Below are 17803 nucleotides of genomic sequence, written 5' to 3' on the forward strand. Positions count from 1 at the left end.
AAAAAAAAAAAGGAGGAATGAAAAATACTTAGGGGAGCAAAGACAGTCATTAGAACAAGAGCGAGACAGAGAGGCAGCATTTTGTATTCCATGGCTACTGTTTAGATTAATAGGAAGAGACCAGATAACTGGAACGGAAAATGGCTGCTTCAGCGACCTTTGGTGCGCACACTGCCAGCCCTGAGAATGAACCTTAAAAATGGATATGCTCAAAATATTCATCAAGAAAGGAGGGAGGAGGCAACTGACAGCCAGTTGAGAGAGAAGCAATGTCTATGGTAAGACTTACAATTCTGGGCTTTTTGGATCAGTTTGACCTCAATTTGCATCTCTTTATCATTCTATTCCTTTAATTAGATTAACGTGTCTTTCCTGGCACGCTGGAGGTGTTACAGCCTTGCTTCTTTAAATACATTTGAAATGTTAATTTAAAATGCTAACAGCAATGCACAGTAATGAAGAAGTACAGTACCATGAGATTGATGAAATTCATCTGGAAGAAGCACTTAATGCAGCAACAAAATCCTGAGCAACTGTCAAATACTTCTTTTCTGTCAACACTCACTTAACAAAAGCTTTAGATGATCTTTACTAGAGAAAAACTATTCTTAGCTGTTTAAAAATGACAGCAGAACAGCCTGATCCCCCTCTAATGGGAGATAAGTCTTCCAGCATCTCAATGGCCTGAAAGTTTAGTTTGATGATAAAAGCAACGTAGTTATTTTTAGCGCTCTACAGGCATAAAAATACAGCTCTAAACTGTGACCTACAGCTATGCACAGCCAAGCATCACATCACACGACAGCCTTAACTTTAGCTACAAGCAGGGCTGTAGTTGCTTCAGACTATCATTATTCATCTCACTACCAACAATACCTTTGGATGGATTTAGCAACAAGCATTTGAAATTGTCACCATCTTTTTTTAAATTGCTGCCACCGGCAGAACTCAATTCAAAGGTAGGAGATCTTAATGGACTTGGTAGAAAGTATTTGAGAGACCATGTTAGGTTAAATGGATTACTGCTTCTCTCTGGTACAGAGGATGAAAAAGAACCTTAAAAGCAGAAAAACTTAAACTGTCGTATGCAGTTCAGAAAGTCATTTTTTCTAAGCACAGTTTGAGTAAATGAAAAAAAAAAAAAAGAAAAAAGGAAAAAAAGAAAAAAACCCTTGTTTTCTTCCTGCAGTAGTAACAACCTGCAAACAGGACATGCTAGAATAAGAGACCTTCAAGCAAACTCACCTGAAACAACACTCTTCACAGAGAGCTGCAAAGGTAATTTATGTTATTTTACTCCAATTTGCATGCTTGTGTCTGCATGATTTCTTACAAACTGCAATTTAAAAGTCTACTCCACCAGATTTCTGATTCCAGGTTATGTGAACAATAATTTATTTAACATTTTAAATATAAATTGATACAGAAGTTGTAAAAACAGATCATGCAGAGTTCCAGCACTTAACTTTATTACTTACTATAGTCTTTAAATGTACTTATAACTTCAGATTTTGGAGGTTTGGGATTTTCTGCTTTGTTGGGGGGAGGGAGGAGCAGGCATGTTCTCATTTGGTTGGTTTTGGGTTTTTTATGGGGTTGGAGGTTTTTTGGTTTGCTTGTTTGAGGGGGAAGAGTTCCCTGGGGTTTCTTCCCTTCCCCCTTTTTTTTTTACCATATATACTATAGGACAGAAAATGAAATATTTCCAAGGTGATAGATATGCACTTTTAGATGCTGCAAACTTCACATAGTACTTTAACTCAGAAAACAGATGGGAAATTTTATAGAGTGTAAGGTTTGTCAGATTTCATTATGGCTCGGTGATTATTGTTATCACTACTTTTATTGTACTGCAAGCTATTTTAGCATCATTAACAAATTTTCATTCAGACATGCAGTTGCCAAGAAGGAAGTTAACAGGTAAAAAGAACTAATCGGTCAGACAGAAACAACCAATTTTTTTTTCCCCCCTCTCCCTCTCAGCTTAAAAATGCCATTTTTTGGTTGGATGAAATGGTCAAAAACTGATTCCTACAAGCCCACAAGATGTCCTGGATCAGAAGTTGTTACAAAAACCCTGCTGAGGGAGTTGAAATGGCACCTGAAAGAGCGTGAAAGATTAGTGCAAGAGATCGAAAACGAACAAAAAGTCCAGAAGACTGGCATGGATTACAACTGGCTCAAGAACTACCAGAACCCTCAAGCAACAATTCCAGCCACTGAGCAACGGCAGCTCGAAGTTCTGTGCTCACAAATCCAGCCTTGTCAAACGGGAACTGTTCTCAGCAGGTAATTGTTACGTATTTCCTTAATTCTGAGTACTCTATCAAAAATAAGATGTTTCTCTACCTAGTCCAAGTCAGTATTTGGCTCTGGTTTCCAGAAGTAGCTGTGACCAGCAACTGGAATGCATTTTTACAGGTGTTCTATAAATTACATCTTCACTTTAATATGTTGTACTTGAAGGAAGTTTTAAATCAGGATTTTCCTGGTCTACTCCAAACAAGGGAAGTCTTATATGACCTTTCGATACCTCCAGTTTTTCCTCTATTATTTATCCCCAATATTTGTAAAATAGTATCCCAATAACCAGAAATCAAATTAAAAGACTAATGCAATGCACTATTATGCAAAAAATCCAGCTTTTCTGTCCAAAATATAGGAAAGCTTCTAAAACTAGCAAATCAGTGTAAAAAAAAAAAATCCCACGCACACATTTTACAAAGAAAAATTCTCCTATGCCTGTATTTTAACACATTTTCTAGGGACTCGGATACAGTAGAACAAGCTCCTTTTAAAGCCCAGAATACACCTAAGGGCACAGTCAGTTTAAATCAAGTTACCCAGATGGGCCAGGAAAAAAAAAATTTAAAAAAAAGGAAAAAAGAAAAGCATACCCAATAACAACCACTTACAATCCTCATAATAGCTGGAGCACATCCAGTACATTGTTAGAGCTCTTTTCCTCTTACAGCCTTCTGGGGGAGGTGTGTGGGGAAATGTGGCAGCAAGGAAAAAATAGCACCAGCATGCAGTAATTTCCTCCTTCCCCACCTCCAATGACCAGAGAGGAAATAGAAGAGTTTTCAGCGCTGATGATTAGATTACAATTTTTGTTCGTTTCTAGATTTCGTGAAGTTTTGGCAGAAAACGATGTCTTGCCCTGGGAAATAGTCTACATATTCAAGCAAGTTTTAAAAGATTTTCTCACCACCACTGAGAGAGAGAATCAACCAGAGCAGCTGGCAGATGCATGGGATACAAACTGTCCTGAACATTTCACTCCGGGCGGCGACAGCTCTAACAAGTCGGACAAGGATGAAATCCCCACTGTTTCAAGTTATGTTGACAAGAACACACACAGCATGTTTCCCACCTTCTCTCATAGAATCTGGAATCTACCCTATTACTACCCATCAAGTTAAGTTGGTTTATGTTGCTTTCAAAAAGTTATGCAGCCGTTCGCATTCCTTTCTTGTGATTGCCATCCAGACACATAGGAGTAAGAAACGTGACCTGCTCCCCTTTTTTTTCCAAGTTCAGAAATTAAAATCCTTTGTTATAGCTAGTATGCAGTAACTTTAACTATCAACTCCCTTTTATCTTTATAGTTTCTTAGAGCTGTTGTGTTTAAAGCCATCTTTTAATTAGCAATTTAGATGTTTCTGAAAAAATTCTGAAGCATTTTTTAGCTGTATAGAGTTAGAACCATTTAAACAACAAAAACTACTACTTTCCATATTTTGAAACAGCATCAATCCACACAGCATTAAACAAAAACTTCTGTATTTGTCACATAGCTTTTAGGCTCTTATGAGAACTTTATACTGTGTAAATGAAATGGTTTAATATACTTACAGTAATACAAAATAAATTAGTCAATACTTTTTGGAGCTGAATAGTTATTTCTTAATTCGAAGAGTAAGTTGCATGAAACCATTAACAGAACTTATAACATGCTGCATGTAGCATTTCTATATTTTTTTTCTAAACTGTACTCTGCACGTGTTGAAGTATTATAAAGGTGGACAACTGAATGAAAGCACTGGATATTTAACAGCATTTAATAACTAGCTCTATGTTCTGCATGAAATTAATGAGTTATATTATTTCAAACAGCTGTACTTCATTTGATTTACTGGAAACTTCTCTGAAAGCTCAATTCTGCATTAAACTTAAACATTTTGATCAAATCAGACAGTACTTTTCTAGAATAGCCAAAGAGTCAAGCCAGATCATTTCCAAAGCATGAGGTGATTATTCTAAATTTAAATATAACAACATTTCATGTTTTTCAGTTGCCATCATCTATCACTGTGGGTTCATAATAAAGTTTTACAAGACTGATTGGATACATAGGAGTTACCATCACAGCAGGCAATTAGAGCAGAAAATCAATGAAAACATATGCCAGAACTCAGTTGGCTACATTTCCAATTGTACTCCCATCACTGTACGTAACAAGTTCCTACGTGTCTTATGTAACCTCTTCTTCTCCAATTTCCTTTTAATCTGTCTGCCACATCACAAAGACTCACATGGCCCCATTCACAAAACCCACTACTTTGCAAACATAAAGGAAAACTGCTTCCTCTGATATTTTCCTCAAGCATACTAAAGACAACATTCCAGTTTCATCAAGTTGGTACTACACAACTGCAAGGCATTTTGTTATGCTCCACAGTTGTATCCCCCACCCAAGAAAGAATTTACTACTAATGCAATATAAATTGCATGAATAAATGGCACAATATTTTCATAAACAATGAAAATATTACTTAAATTTCTGGAAAGCTTGTAATATAAAGAACACTTCATGTAGAAAAGTAAAATGTAAAGTCCGCAGAATATAAAATAATCAAAACTCTTGCACACACCTAAAGGGCAAAGCACTGAAGGACAAGAGTAAAACATTTCCTGTAGGTTTAAAATAAAATTTGCAGCTCAATACCAAAATTAAGGAGTCCCTCCACTTACCATAAACTAAATATACAAAACTTCACAAGCAGGTGCAAACTCATTATATCTGTGCTCAGAGCTGCTATAAACTCTTGGCCTTCCTTTTGTCAGTTGTCAATTTGTGGATAAATAACAAAAAAGCTGCTCTGAACTTACTCTGCCCTTCTGAGGCAGCACAAGGAGTTGAAAACTCTTTTCCTGAAGAAAGGAAATTCTTTCCCTGCAAGAAGGTAGGAAAAGACTGTAAGGAAGGTTTTCCTTCAATGATAAAACTCCCCAAAGTGCTAAATGTGAAGTATCATTTCCATAGGAATGAGGGTGACAGGTACTGAGCACAAAAAGGCATTGGTAGAAATGTTATACTGAGAAATATACTCACAAATAGTAGTTTCAGAAAATACATTTTATTTATCAAACATGCAAGTTTCCTGTAATGGTAATTCACATAAGTTTATTTCTTTAAATAGTACCCTCAAAGCCTTCTACTGGAAAATAAGTGAAAAAAGCCCTAAAAATTTTGCTTTCAAATTTTAGCTATGGAAAATGAAAGGCCAGTAAGCATGGAAGACCCACTTACCTTTATGATCAGGGAAAAAAATAAAAGAGACAAAACCAACCCCACAGGCTGACCACAGATACAACATCCCTTTCACTTCTATTTCACTTTAATATAAGCAAATGGATTTTCCTAAGTCCAGAAACAAGAGCCATCAACTACACCATATGCTAAAAGGCAGTTGCTGAACAATAGTTATCAAATGTATCTAGGCATCACAACCAGTTCAATGTTAAATTCCAATGAAATGCACAAGAAGGCTCATCTACTTTTATATGCATGTTTTACTGATGAAGCTGATACTAGGCTGCTGTATCGAGTCCTAGTGCCCATACTTGGGGGAGAGGGAGAGACCAAGGGGGAACTGCAGAAGGTACAAGAAAAAATAAGCTAAGTGCTGAGAAAATGCCATTCACTAAGGCCTCACTTTGTCCATGTTTTCAAAACCAGAAAATGAAGGGTAACTTGCAAAATATGAGCACTTTCTCCTGATCAAAGTACTATATACCTTCTCTAGTTAAACAGCGAAGAAAAGCATAGGAGCAGCAAAGGTGTAAGAATAAGAAGCCAAACTAAAGAAGAAATACATTTTAAAGAAATGCGTTAAGTTTATTGCAATATGCTACAAAGAGAATCTGTTCCTCAGTTTACCAGCTAAGACAAGCCATTTTCTAGAGAACAGCTTACGCTCGGGTTTCAGCTCCATCAGACAGGAGTACGATGGCTGTAGGCCGGTCATCACCTCCCTGCAGAAAAAAATCACTGTCCAAGAACTCAACTGCTTCTTTAGGCGTTTTTTATTTATGGTCTACATGATTTGCACGAGGTGCTCTGAAACTCTGTCACTCCGTACACTAACTCAGCCATATTTCTGACACAGGCAGCCAACACAAACCCCTCCAGGGACAGAAAGGTGAGCGGTAATAATTCCAAAGGACAGAAATGTCTCCACCTGCACAGGTGTCAGGCAGAGCAAATAGTGTGCAGTGTTTCTGGCCAAAGCTACACCTATGAAATGCAAAAAATTAAAAAGAGAATAACCATCTCTTCCTCACTTAAGCCTTTAACTGTCTTAATGTGAACCACAATTGTGTAGATAACAGGGAAAGATTTACAGGTCTAAATTTCTTTTTGTTCACTTGAATGTAATCAGAGGAGTTAAAAAGTTAATCAGCGAGCTACTTAAGGATCAAAACTCTCGCCACAATTTCTGTGGTTTCTATTACCTTCCCCTAACAAGCTCAATAACTAATACTGCTATTCTAGATGCAGTTCAGAAAACAAAGTAATCTTAAAAGCCTTGGAAAATGAGGCATCATTTGTAAAGAAGAAAACACATTCCACATCTCTTTTTAAAGGAGATGTGAGGCTTTTAGATCCCATTAGACAATCTCAGTAGCATTTTTGTAAACTACTAATTATTACACACACCTGTGCACAATAACACACCTGTTGTTACCATTACCAATTTGGTACTAAACCCACAAAATTTAGACAAGAGGGGCAGGCAGAGAGTCTCCATCAATAAGTGTATATCCAACTTGAAATAAATACAAATAAGCATTCAAAAAATTTGGTAAAACTTTGGTTTTGATTTTCTAAAGAAACAAATCAAGAGTTTTAACGGAAATATTAAAATAGACTTTTATGCTACAAGCAGACTTAACAAAAAAGAAATTCTTTTGGTTTTTTTCAGTTCTTCAAACTCAATTTCTTAAGACACCAGTGAATAAAAGACAAGCACTTGAATCTAAACCTCCTCAAGAGTTTTCAAGTTTTGCAAAAACTCTTTAAATGCAAGCACGGTCCCAGAACTATGAAACAGAAGCATGTATGGAAACAAAACACAGCTAAGCAAACATGCCTTTTCATAGAGGTTCTCCCCGTTTTGTGGCAGCACATACACACCTATTATCTATGCTCAAAGATTTTATACAAGTGCATTGCTGAGAGGTCTGTCCACACTTACATAAATAGTCCCTTAGGATGCAGAGCCCCTCCATCTCCCCCTAAGATGGGGGGGAACCCAAACCCCTAAGATTAACTTTTCACTGTTATCACAGCTGTCAAACCCACAATTAGATCATCTGCTAAGATTTGTGAGTGGAAAGAGGTATTTATCCAAACAAAGACAAAGATTTGCCTCTTTGTAGGCACACAAGGCTTCTCCTGCGTTACCTGACATGTTTTGGTGACAGCGCTCAGCTGGATTCAAGAATCTCTTGTCAAACACTTCCCAAGTACTGTGGAAATGTTATTTTTACCTAAATAAAGACTGAGAAGTCTCAGACATCTTGTACATACTGGATTCCAGAATTACATTTACAGTAAATAATCTTAGAGAACTATGAAATTTTGTCTGGTCACTTCTGAAAAATTTTAACTACCTGCATAAAATCCAGTAGGTCTCAGTCAGATTCGGAGCTTGATAACGGCAGGAGTTTTACATTAAAGGATAAAAAGGAATAGATATTTTGATGTGCCACTTTTGTCCTTCACTCAAAGCAAAGACAGAAACCATCAGCCCCAACAGCCTCTGCTGAGCTATCAGAACACCTGCTGTTGACATTATGCAAAAGGTTCATCCTCTCTCAGAAGCAAATGTACATCTTTAAGAAAGTTCCAGAAACCAAGTAACCTATACTGCTGTACATCATATAGGGTGGAAAAAAAAAAACCACAACAAGTCAACACTCATTGTAGACTGTACCCTCCATCTGATTTTGAAGAAGACTTTACTGTATGGAAGTGCATACAAAATACTTTTCTATGGCAACCAAAGATACTCCAGCGAGAACTGATCTAAATACTAAGATTAGCGCGCAAGGCCACGACATCTTTCAGTTTAGGCATCATCCAAGGGTAAATATTTTGTGGTTTTCAATATCCAGACATTAGTGCAAACCAACTATACCTGGCTGCTATACAGATACACGTTAAATTCTCCTCGGCTGTAAACTCTGCCATTAGAGAATAAAGCATTTCCAAGGACTGACATGTCAATTTACCTCAAATTAACTTTAGCCTGGCAACTTAAATGCTTCAGTTAGGTCACTATAGCAATGAACTCTTGAATCTCATTTTATTTACCACTTGCCACTGACAAAATTATTCAGTTAATACACCTGAAACAAGATAAACTGGGTGGGTCTTTCCTAACCCTGTTACACAGTTTTTCAACAAGACTTGCCAGAGCCGCACACCAGTGCTAATGCACTTCAGATAAAGCAAATCCTACAAGCAGCATGTCTAACGATGATCGAGACAACTGAGACAAGGAGCAAATCAGAAAGTAACAGAAGTATTAGGCCAAGAAAAACACATCTATCCACACCTGGGCTAGAACCACAAACACTACCAGGGGTGTTAGGCTGGAAGCCAACAACTGCAGACCCAGTGTGCCAGGTAGAGGAGAGGAGCTAAAGGAGGCTGCCCAGACCTCGGGGAATGCCCGGCGCACCCAGAGCCACGGGCACACAGCAGAGAGGAGGGGCGGGCACCACCAAGCGCAGCAGCGCAGCGCCCCGCACTCACCCCGCAGCCGCCAGCGGCTCCGGTGCGGGCTGGCGGGGGCTAGAGCACGGCGGGGCGGCCTGCGCCTCCTCGCCCAGCAGCTCGACGGCGGTGACGGCGCTGCCGACGGTGAACCAGTCTCGGATCTGCTCCCGGGTGAGTTTCCGCAGCATGGCGGGGCACGGCCGGCTCCCGGCACGCGCGCGGGCCTCGCGCCGCCGCCACCACAGCCCTTCCCGCCCTCCGCGCGGCCCCGCCCCCGGCGCGCGAGCACAGCTGAGGGGCGATGCCGGCCCCGCCCCGGCGCGCGAGCACAGCTGAGGGGCGATGCCGGCCCCGCCCCGGCGCGCGAGCACAGCTGAGGGGCGATTCCAGACCCACCAGGCGGGAGCGATCCCAGGAGGTTTTGTCCTCTTGGGCCGGCTCTGCCCTCCCTGCCCAGCCCGCCCAGCTGTGGGCGCTGCCCGCTCGCCTTCGAACCCCCACCCCAAAACGTGTAACAGCCTTGCTTGCCGCAGGAAGGCACACGCAGGCCTGAAGTATATGGGAAGGTCGAACACTAAAGCCGGCCATCCCTGTTGGATAATATTCCTCAAAAGAAGAATAGGAACTAAAATAAACATGTGCCACTAAGCTTCTCTTTTTTTTTTTTTCGAAAACAACTGAAAACACCTGTAATTTGTTAAATCAGATAAATACAAAACAACATAAACAGAGGGTAGCCCCTTACTTTCTCACATATAATTGAAGGGTGTACCATCTTCACACTGAATCCAATGCAGTTAATTGGCTGACTGCTCTAGAACTGTTACTGTCAGGTAGGTAAATACAAATCTGGGATGTACATAGAGAGATGAAGATACCACAGCCTCTGGTTGTTTTAACATACCAGCCTCAAAATCCTAAATTAAAGAAACAAGGGATATTCCTCACAAAACTGTAACAAGGTTTTGAATGTTCTAAATGAAGGAGGTGAGGTATGTGCAGTATTTAATCGACATAAGTTATGATCCTCTTTGAATGCAAAAAAGCCCCAAGTGAGATCCAAGAAGACTTGCCTTGCATAACAAAGCTCACATTTAGCAAATCTATACACTTGCAGATTATGTAAATCACTCAGTAGGAAAGTAAATGTGTTCTATGATCCCACTAAAGAATTTTAACATGAGAAAAAGGTCTGAGCTCTGCCTTCCCTTCCCAGGCACAGGAGGCCTGGGTGGTCATTTCCCTTCACACCCACAGAACACCTGAGTGCTACTCTGGAATCCCAGTTGTCCCATCCTTTCCCAGAGGAAATGGCCCACAAGGCACACAGGTGCGTCAGAGCTGCTGAATCTGGCCCAGTGGTGCCTCCTGCTCCCCCAGGACAACCTATTCCCTAGGGGACACACTCCACAGACTCGTGACAGGCCCTTTTGGCATTGTCCTGGTGCAGGACACCTGTTGTGTTCCTTCTTGGGAAGCAGGACCGAGGTGCAGTTTGGGCAGGACACTGTTAGGCAGCAAGGTGCATTAGGAAGAGCATTCCCAGCTGGTGGAAGGAGGTGATCCTGCCCCTCTGCTCAGGCCTAGTGAGGCCACATCTGGAGTGATGTGTCCAGTTCTGGGCTCCTCTGTTCAAGGGAGACATGGAGCTCCTGGAGCAGGTCCAGTGGAGAGCTGCAAAGATGATGAGGGAACTGGAGCACTCCTCTTATGAGGAAAGGCTGACAGAGTTCAACCTCGAGGAGATAACTGAGAGGGGGCCTCATAAATGTCTGTAAGTATTTGGAGGGCGGGTGCCAAGAGGACGGAGCTGGGCTCTTCTCAGTGGTGCTGAGCAACAGGACAAGAGGCAACGAGCAGAAATTGATGCACAGGAAGTTCCACCTGAACATGAGGAAGAACTTCTTCACTATGCAGTGACCGAGCACTGGAGCATATTGACCAGAGAGTCACAGACACAGGTGTGAAGTCTCGCTCACTGACGCAACCCTGTGCCATGTGCTCTGGGATGACCCTGCTGGAGCAGGGCGGTAGGACCAGATGCCCGGTGCCTTCCCGCCCGACCCATCCCGCGGTTCCCAGGGAAGCGGGGCCGGCACGGCGGCGGGGCGGGAGCGCTCCGGTCCTCCGCGGCCATAGGGGGCGCCGCAGCTCCCGCTCCCCGCTCGGCCCTTCCCGGCGCGCCCCGCGGCCGCAGCGGACCCGTCCCCGGCCTGACCTTCGCGCTCCGCCGCCACGGTGGGTCCGGGCCCGCGGCACCAGGACGGGTCACGGCGGTTCTGCCGGGCAGCGCTCGGGGAGGGGGGTATCGTTGGTTCACCGGGAAAGGGGAGGGAGGTGCGGCCGGTGGCGCTGGAGCTCTGCCGTTACCCACCGCCCACCCCAGCGCTGCGGGTCGGGCCTCGGGCGGCCGCAGGTGCCCCGGGCTAAGAGGGGTTGTGGCGGGGATGGCAGGGAGACGGCAATTTCAGCGCCGTTCCGGGTAGATTTCTTTAAAAATTGGCCTGGACGACGTCTCGCCCAGGCCTTGGGGCATGGTCTCTGCCGGGCTTTTAGCAGGGTGTTAGCTGGAAACAGCACCGCTTGTTGCTGTGTTCTGTAGTAGTGTAGTACAAATCTTGCTTTTCAGTCACCTTGTTACTGTGTCTTGTTATTCTGCTGTAGCAGAGTGACTGTTATTATCCCACTGTTCATCTGAAACTACAAATGCTGGAAGTGTAGGGGGAGGTGCAGTGTCCTTGATAGCGTTGGTGAAAGCACGACGCTGTTTCAGGAACTCCGGCCACAGTAATAAATTGGATTGAAATGACTGCCCCTAAACAAATAAAAGATAAATGTGGGTTTGTCTGTAATTAGACGTGAATTGCCTGGGAGTTGCTTTGGTTGTTTAAGAAGCACTCATATCTTTGCAGCTGTTTTGGCATGGGCTGCCCTCTCAATCCTTTTCTCTCTGAGGCTTTGCCCAGGGATGCTCTACGTTTAGTAATGGCTCATAAGTGAGTGAGCATTACGTCAGAGATGTTTAACTCTGCTTTTCTTTCCTAGAACTCTGGTTTACCATATACTGTCTATATGTGTTTATGTCTGACTTTATGGGGTTGTAATAAGTGTAAATAGTGACCATTGGGTGAAGTGCTGTACATAAGGCAGTAGAGCATGTGGCATTTCAGTGCAGTGGGGTGCAAATGTGAACTAACATTTATGGGAGTTAGGGTAGGCTTTAGTCTAAAACGTCCTACAGTTTTCTGTTTGTCTAACAAAGCTGCTTAGAGAGGAAAAAACCCAACACTGACAGGCTTCTTGTTCTTGGGGCATATTTTGAAAGTCAAATAGTCATGATAAAGCATGAATTCATTAGCTTAACATCATTTATTTTGCTATTTTGAGTAGAAATTACCATGCTGGAAGAGACAGCTGCGAGGGAGGGAAGCTAAATTGGTAGTGCAAGGAAGGAGCCTCTCTGGCTTGTCTGGAATGAGACTTTTCTCCTGAGGGAATCTGGAAATATTAAAAAGAGCTGTCACTGATAGGGAGAGAGGAATTGCTACTCTGTAAATGCTCTGTTGACTCATTTTTTAACCCCTTCATTAGCTGTAATTTATTTTTTTTGTATTGTGTTAGTCCTTAAATTGTAACTTTAACTCTAAATTTTCATCGCTTTCCTTTGGAATAGGTACTTTTGCGTGTTGGGGGATATATAATTTTTTTTACCTGCAAACTGCTGTGGATATGTATCAGGACTCTGTGTGTGTGTATACATAAAGATAGATATATTGATATACATGTGTGTCTGTATATATATTAAAAATCCAGCAGGTTAAGAATACAGTTGCAAAATTTACCATGACAAAACTTTTTTATAATTTTCAGATGGTGCAGACCATGATTCCAAAGTCATGGAGATCCATGAAACTCTACTTCACTACTGTATATCAAGAGATTTGGGTTGGTGTGGCATTAACAGCTTATGCTTATTACAAAATCTCCTATGGCGGTAAGTTACACATTACAGTCCCCGTTAGCTGTTACCTTATAGATAAAAGTTTATAGAAGAGAATAACAAATCAGTCAGCAAAAACAAATTTATATTCTTACTTAGGGCCAGGTCTTTGCCGTAAAAATTTAGAAGTTTTAACTTGCTCATCGTAGAAGGTTGCACTAATAAAAATACTCAAATACCAGTGTAACTGTGCCTAAGTTATGAAGATCAGGAAATACAGGAATTGGTTTTAAAAACGCACGTCTGACTGGCTCAAGATCTGAAAAAAACCACCACTTTTTAAAAGGTTTTCTCATGTGACCTTGTGAAAGTGTATTTTGGGCTGATGCACCTCAAAATGCAAGTTACATCACTGAATGTGAAAATGTATGTTACTTGTTGACATTGGATCGTTTTTCTTAGAGAAAGAAACGTGGTGTCCTAAAGGTCCTGTTTTTCAATTTAGGCTGTGCTGAAAAATCCCAAGTCAAACCCTTTTCAATTGAAATGCTACAAGCTGTAGGCAAAGTCAACAGGGAAAGGAACCCCTTGCTGTGGGAACAGCTGAGTGATACTGCCTCAGTATTTTTCCAGCTTTGTCCAAATAATGTGTATCATGTCCAAAATTGTTACGTTGCACTTTAATAAGATTAAATAAATATAAGTAGGTAAGCAGGTAGGGGAAAAAAAAAAGGTTTTAACTTTTGCTTTAACCTTTAATTTCAAGGAAAATTTTAAAACAAACATATCGCTTCTGTTTACATCTCTGTGTTGTTTATATTTATATTTATATATATAAAATACCCATATTTTCTGTAAAATACTAACATTCCATATACATTTCTTTTGAATTATAGTAGTAGTCTTGGTGGCTACAATTCCGAAATGCATGGAGTCTTGATTAATTTAAAACAAACAACTTCTAAAAATCAATATAAAGTTTACTGAGACATGGACAGTACATGTTTTGTACACTTAGGAAATCTTGTTTGAGCTAAATTGGCAAATAATAAGTAGTATAAGCTCATTTTCTCTGCAAAAAGTAAATAGAAAATAAATTTTTTAACATCATTGTTCAGCTTGGTTTTTTCCTATTTTTTTTCCCCAGGCAAAAAAGCAGTGGCAAATAGTAAGTATTAAACATCTAATACCTTGTTTTATTTCTTAAATGAGTGCAATAAAAATTAGCTCAGAATATTTTATGTAAGTTTGGGGTTAAGTTATGGATTTAGAAAATGTTTAAAGACTACTTCAAAACATGTAATTTTGATTGTGTTGATTAGATTATAAAACCTAGAACCATCAGTAAATCTGCACAGACATTACTTCTGTCTTAATCTGTCTTTTGGATGGATTTTTAATTTTCTGTAATTACAGAAAATAGTGCCCAGTAGACTTCAAGATAACATAAATAAACTTCCATTGTGAAAGAAACATACCAAAACATAAGGAAGAATGGATGTTTGCCCATAATAGTGCTTTAAAACTTGCAGAAGAGGATTTTTAGTATTGGCCAAGTTTATTTATGCATAGTTCAAGGGTTTTATTTGAATTGCCAGTTCTTGTGCTCAGATGTAGGTTCAGTTCAGTCTGTTCTGGGATCTGTACTACGTTCCTGAATTGATCTGCTTTACTGTTTGAACAGTCTAAATCGTGTCTTTGTTTCAGAGTCCTCTGGCCATCATTAAAGACCCCTTCTCTTCTTGGAATATGAATTTGGTGGTTCGTCATCTTTGCTGTAAATGAAGCAAGTCACAACCCTAGGGAAATTACTCTAAAACTGTACCTGATCCATCTGCTGTAATGGGAGAAGGAATAAATCCATTGAGTCACAACTAATTAAAGATGTTGGACAAAGTATGCTGAGTGTATTCTTTAACTAATTTTTAGAATAAGCATTTTTTGTTTTCTACAGTTCTTCCAAGTTCCATGTTAAACTTTTTCAATGGTATTTTGAAAAAGACCAAATTTTTACAAGTACTTAATAGAATTATCTTCCTTTTTTTTTTTTTTAAATTCTCCCCTTAATGATAGCTTTTTTGGCTATTTACTTTAAAAATGTAATTTAACAGGATGCCAAGTGTGAGTACTTAAATCTCAGCTGTTTGTCAATTTGTAGTGCAATAATCAAGGGTACAAAAATTTTTAAAGCCTAATTTTTTTTTTTTTAAGAATTCTTAGTTCTAAAGGATTTAAAATCAAAAGCCGTATTGTTATGAAAACACCATGAAAAACGCTTACAGATGTTATTTAAAAGTACATTACTGACAACTATCTTTTTTTTGTCCTTCATGTTCAGTAGAGCTAAGGGATTACTCTGAAAGGCTCTTCCTTTAGTCACAGATTTTGCAAAGGATCTGTATTGTATAAGAAAATTGATGCCTCATGGGCTTTCATCTGCCATTTGAGCTTGTGAAAATCTCAGGATTTAAAGGGAATAATGACGTCATGCACTGTGGCAGCAGTTAATATAAGCATAAATAAATATTTAACTGACTTCAAAGATTTTTCCTTGTTCCTGAAAATTTAGAAGTCGCAGATGTGTTAGTGGGATGGGTCATAAGTGGATTTGCAGATAGCTTTTAGAAGTGACTTCACAGCAAGTGTATTTTGGAGACTCTAGGGACATATGGTATCTTAAAAAAATCAGCGTTCAGAACTATACATACTGATTTCTATACCATGGATACATAGGGTGTAAACCAAAATTGGACTTCATGTCATGTTTTTTTTAAATTTAGCCTAATCTGCTTTTAAGAAGATGAAGAGGCTTAAGTCATTTTAATGACTTAATGCTTACGTACTTCTTTTTAACTACTTCCCTGAAACATCTTAAATCTTTCAGCTTGAGTAAAGTTTTGCTTTAGAAAATTTGCAGTCTCTTACTACAGTATCTGGCCATAACCTAAATATTTTGTATTTGAATTCTCAGGAACTTGATAACTTTACCCACTGGTGGTAAACATTCCAAACATTGTGTTGCCTCTAATTTCTTCCAAGTTTATCCTTATGCTTAAGCTTAATAGCTGTACCTACTGAGTAGAGTAAAATTACCAGTCTTATTTCTCTGAAAGCTTTTCTACAGAAGGCAGGTATAGCATCACTGAATTTGTACAGGTGACATCTGTCTTTCATGCATTCTTGACATTTCTTCCACCTCCCACAGGGTTCCTTGTTGTGCTTTCCCTTGATATGTTTTAGCTGATTCTTTAGTCGTTTCTGTATGGGTTTTTCTGTGTTTCCTCACCACAGAAGAATGAATGAGATGTAAGAAGAATTCGCTATTTGTGGTTTTTTACATAAAAAAGCAAAAGCATCCAGAAGAAGGGAAGAGAGAATGGATACTAGAAGAAAATTGGGCTTCAAATGAACAGATACTAGGCCAGTGGTAATTACAGGGTGGGTGAGTTGTGGTTTACTTAATAAGCAGGAGATTGAAAATTTATGCCAGGTAAGGAGCTATACGTGCATTTGTAATGCAAATTTATGATCACTAAGTTATAGTTCCTAAGATACCACACATACTTCAAATGACCTGCTTTAGCAATTTTCAATTACAGAGCTGAGGAAAACAGACCAAGGAAGAAACATCAATCACTGCAGGATTTGCTTCACCTTAGCTAGAACCCAGACCATTGGCACCGAGGCACAATATGCTGTCTGATCTCCTGGGTGTTAGTTGAGAGGAAAGAGAAGCTTCTGCTAACCAGCCTTTGGAGCACAGTTAACTGCACTTTGACCTAAACTTAACCTGCTTCAAGTCTTAACTATCTGACTTGCTTGATTTTCTAGTAGGGAAAGAAAGTACATATGGGCAGCAGTGTCCAGGTTATAGAAACAGCAGTTTCTACTGAAACAATGCCATCTGCAACTGGATCTTCTGTTGGTACTTCTCTGTCAGAAATTTCTGTGAAAGCTACAGAATATTCCCTCCTTTGTGATTCTGAACACAAATGTCTGCAGAAGATAGGCAAAGTAAGACTGCTGTTTATGTTTCAATAGATGTTCTGGGTTTCTTACTCAAGTATCATACAAAAGAAGGAAATTCCATCAGTGGCTTGACTCAAAAGCAGAAATCAACACACCCATAACATGTAACACCTGTAGTACTATATCTATATGCTTCCTGCTCCTCTATGCTGAAGAATAGCAGGTAGTGTAAAAGACAATAGAGGAAAGATAGCTAAGGCATTGTGAGGGCCACTTCATATTTACAGAGTGGAAGGAGCAATTAATTTTGATTGCAGCACTAGCACCTGGAGTGTAGCCCTAGGTAGAGAAGCATTGCAAGGAGTACCCACCCTTGAAGTGAATACTCTTCATTTTAGAATATGGGCCTTTTTTTTTTTTTTTCTAATTTAGCTAGGGTGATTTCTAAAGCTAACTTAAAACAAAAAAGGTTTTCTTGTTCCAGGTAAATGTCTATACTGACAGTACTCAGCTCCTGAACAAGCCAATTTTCTATGCAAATGACTATGTAAAATCAGGACTCTAATGCAAGGAGGTAATATTCATCATGATTCACAGCTAAACTCTGGTGGAGGATATGCCTAGTGCTCATTGGCGGATCGTGTTGTTTCCATTTAGCTGCTGCCTCTATATTGCTGACATTTCTGAAACAGAGGATTACATTTAAACTTTGTGTAATAAAGTAGTTCAGCAACTGCATTTTTTGTTTGCTGCCTGTGACAAGGCATCAGCAGTGACAAAAACCTGACTGTTTACTACCTTTGCCATGTTAGTGGAACAACAAACATTCATAGGGTTTGAGGAGCATTATCCAATTACTGCAGCACCATCTTGGCTAAGTC

At 40.0% G+C, this 17803-nt stretch overlaps 3 protein-coding genes across 3 annotated transcripts in view; 2 read left to right on the forward strand and 1 right to left on the reverse strand.

The window, feature by feature from the left end:
• Nucleotides 1–9201, reverse strand: part of TDRD9 (tudor domain containing 9) — a 70275-nt gene extending 61074 nt beyond the window's left edge. The window contains exon 1 of the mRNA XM_050335625.1: nucleotides 9050–9201. Coding sequence (XP_050191582.1) covers nucleotides 9050–9201 — 152 coding nt within the window. The remainder of the gene's footprint in view (nucleotides 1–9049) is intronic.
• Nucleotides 1979–3425, forward strand: RD3L (RD3 like). Its single transcript, XM_050335626.1, has 2 exons — nucleotides 1979–2289; nucleotides 3128–3425. The coding sequence occupies exons 1-2, from the start codon at nucleotides 1991–1993 to the stop codon at nucleotides 3423–3425; spliced, it is 597 nt and encodes a 198-aa protein (XP_050191583.1). The 5' UTR covers nucleotides 1979–1990.
• A 1951-nt stretch (nucleotides 9202–11152) lies between the features above and the next one.
• On the forward strand, nucleotides 11153–14852 carry ATP5MJ (ATP synthase membrane subunit j). The gene is made up of 4 exons (XM_050336451.1): nucleotides 11153–11251; nucleotides 12884–13007; nucleotides 14101–14121; nucleotides 14661–14852. The coding sequence occupies exons 2-4, from the start codon at nucleotides 12884–12886 to the stop codon at nucleotides 14678–14680; spliced, it is 165 nt and encodes a 54-aa protein (XP_050192408.1). The 5' UTR covers nucleotides 11153–11251; the 3' UTR covers nucleotides 14681–14852.
• The last annotated feature ends 2951 nt before the right edge of the window (nucleotides 14853–17803 follow it).

This window comes from Myiozetetes cayanensis, unplaced genomic scaffold (assembly GCF_022539395.1).
Source record: "Myiozetetes cayanensis isolate MyiCay16 unplaced genomic scaffold, myiCay2020 scf6-25, whole genome shotgun sequence".
In the NCBI taxonomy this organism is placed as follows: domain Eukaryota; kingdom Metazoa; phylum Chordata; class Aves; order Passeriformes; family Tyrannidae; genus Myiozetetes; species Myiozetetes cayanensis.